Raw genomic sequence first — 2,500 nt, forward strand, 5'->3', positions numbered from 1 at the left:
CACACACACACACACACACACACACACACACACACACACACACACACGCATGCTGGTGGATGTGGCCTACTCTACACTTTGTTCTGCACAAGCTGGGGCTCCCACATGGTGAAGCTGACAGCTCAGTGTAGCGAAGGCCCTCACCGGAAACCCAGCCTGCACATTGAGATGAATAGCTTCCTGGCCACACAGACACACACACACACACACACACAAACACACACACACACACACACGCACACACTCACACTCACACACACTCACACACACACACATATACATATACATAGGGTGTATGTGCTGGGTCCCACCCACGCAGATCTCTCCTGGATAAGGTGTGCATGTGTTTGTCTAGGCGAAGTAGCTTTACAGCAGCGTTGTTTTATGCCATGAAAGTGACACAGCTGTGAATGTAATGATCATGTCATTCAGTAAGGAGAGATGGCATTTATCAGGAATAAATAAACCTCGCTGTGTATTATTTCTCTGCTTGTCTCTCACTGTCTTTCTTCTCGCTTTATTGAACTCTAGAAAAAAAAAGGAACTGATCTACATCTTTCACCTTCCTCTTCTCTTTTCTGTAGCAGAGGCCAATCATGATTCAGGGGCGGTATCTCCATCTCCGGAGCTGTCAACCCTCAGCCCTCGGAGGGTGGGCCCCAGGGAGCATGATATGCTGACCTGCGGCCAGTGCCAGACGAACTTCCCTCTGGGCGATATCCTGGTTTTCATCGATCACAAGCGCCGTGTGTGCCGGGGGCCCCGAAGCGGACCGGAGTCCTTCTCCAAGCCTGGGGAGACTGGCGGGATCACTGGCATTCCCATCTCTCCAAGGGCCGCGTCACTGGAGCTGGGTAGAGGGTCTATTCCGGTGGAGGTGGGCATCCAGGTGACCCCCGGCAGAGAGGAAGATCTAGAAAGGAGGCTGACTCCGGCCAGAGGGATCTGCCCCAAACAGGAAAGAAGAGGTACGGAGACTGTAACACACTGTACATCTAAATGAAGATGCAGTTAGCTAAGCAGCTAAGCAGCTCAATATTCTAAGTTTTGAATAGAACTCTCTTGTCAGTATAGATGCACATAGCTTAAACACACACACACACACACACACACACACACACACACACACACACACACACACACACACACACACACACACATCTCTCACCTGTCCAAGACAGATAGCTCTCTTTAAAGAATCCCAGCTGCTTGTTATTTTGACAGTGGCCTTCAGGAGGGATTAATGTAGCCTGGGATGGTTTCATTAGTGAGTGAGAGCCGCACTGTATGTCTATTCTGCTCTGTTCTAAGTAAAACATCACACACACACATGCACACAGAATCACACACCGAACAAACTGGCAGGCCTGAAGGACTTCTTCAACTGAAACCAATTGTAAAAGGCGAGGAAGAAGGTGATAGAGGAGCCGCCCCCAGTGTGTGTGTTTGTGTGTGTGTTTGTGTTTTTTTTTTTTTGTCCCATGTGAGTGCACATCACGTGTCTGAGCATTTGTAAAGAAATCCTGCAGCATATGAAAAAAAGGTTAAGAAAGCTGATTAAAATTCATCTGAATGCGTGGTGAGGAGAAGGGGATTAATAAAGCAGCAAGGCCGTTCATCTGGCTATGAGGGGGGGTTGAGGCCTGTAGACTGCCAGCGCTGCAGGGAAACCAGTTCAAAGTTATCAGAGGAGACAGTCACCATCACACCCGAGAGCTGGGAAGGCTATCCAGGATTACACAGACTAAGAGGGACTTGGTTAAAGGAGGGAGACGGCCAGAATGACATGTAAAATGATTATACAGTTAACATAGAAACTGGTCACCTCAGTGTCTTAAACTGGTATGAAGAGACTTTTTTATGCATTAAATTAAATTATATGTATGTACATGAAATGCATTCTAGTCCTATAAGGTCTTTAAAATGAGTAGTCCTCAAAGAATAATGCTATAAAACAGTAAACATTGTTATAATATTATTGGAGACCTGTAAAATCACACATTATAGTTTTCACAATATTCTAATTATTTAAAAAAGGAAGCCTTATGCTTTAGTTATTCTGCATTAGGAGAGACTTTTAAATTGAGTTTAGTTTAAATGTTGTTTTGTACGACACACACACATTCAGCTTTTACTGTATGGGTTGTTAAAGATTAAACTCCGCAAAATATTGTAAAAAAAATCCCTTAAATGTATAACGTTTGGGACAAAGGACATTATAGACACGTTTTGTTAATTTCAGAATCAATGCTAGACATCTTTTGTCATCACTCTATGCACAGTTTCTGTGTGTGGCCAGCAGCTGTGTGTGCTCACCATCTTTTGCAGAGGGACAGATTTATTGCAGGAGATCACAAACAACCAGCACAGTGTTGGATGCTGCAGATAATATTTGAAAATAAAAAACATGACAATTTTGCAGAAAGTAATTTCTTTAATTAAAAATAAAAGTTATCTAACTTTTCAGTAATATTTTGTCAATTTTCAGAGCGTTAAGTGT

General features: G+C 43.8%; 1 protein-coding gene across 3 annotated transcripts in view; it reads left to right on the forward strand.

The window, feature by feature from the left end:
• bcl11bb (BCL11 transcription factor B b) overlaps positions 1-2,500 on the forward strand; it is a 28,789-nt gene that overhangs the window by 7,556 nt on the left and 18,733 nt on the right. For 2 of the 3 annotated variants that reach the window (XM_031872796.1, XM_031872797.1), the window contains one exon: positions 585-968. In XM_031872796.1, the coding sequence (XP_031728656.1) occupies positions 585-968 (384 nt within the window). The remainder of the gene's footprint in view (positions 1-584; positions 969-2,500) is intronic. The other variant, XM_031872798.1, reaches the window with a different exon arrangement.

Source organism: Anarrhichthys ocellatus, unplaced genomic scaffold, assembly GCF_004355925.1.
Source record: "Anarrhichthys ocellatus isolate YVR2014 unplaced genomic scaffold, GSC_Weel_1.0 scaffold66, whole genome shotgun sequence".
Lineage (NCBI taxonomy): Eukaryota > Metazoa > Chordata > Actinopteri > Perciformes > Anarhichadidae > Anarrhichthys > Anarrhichthys ocellatus.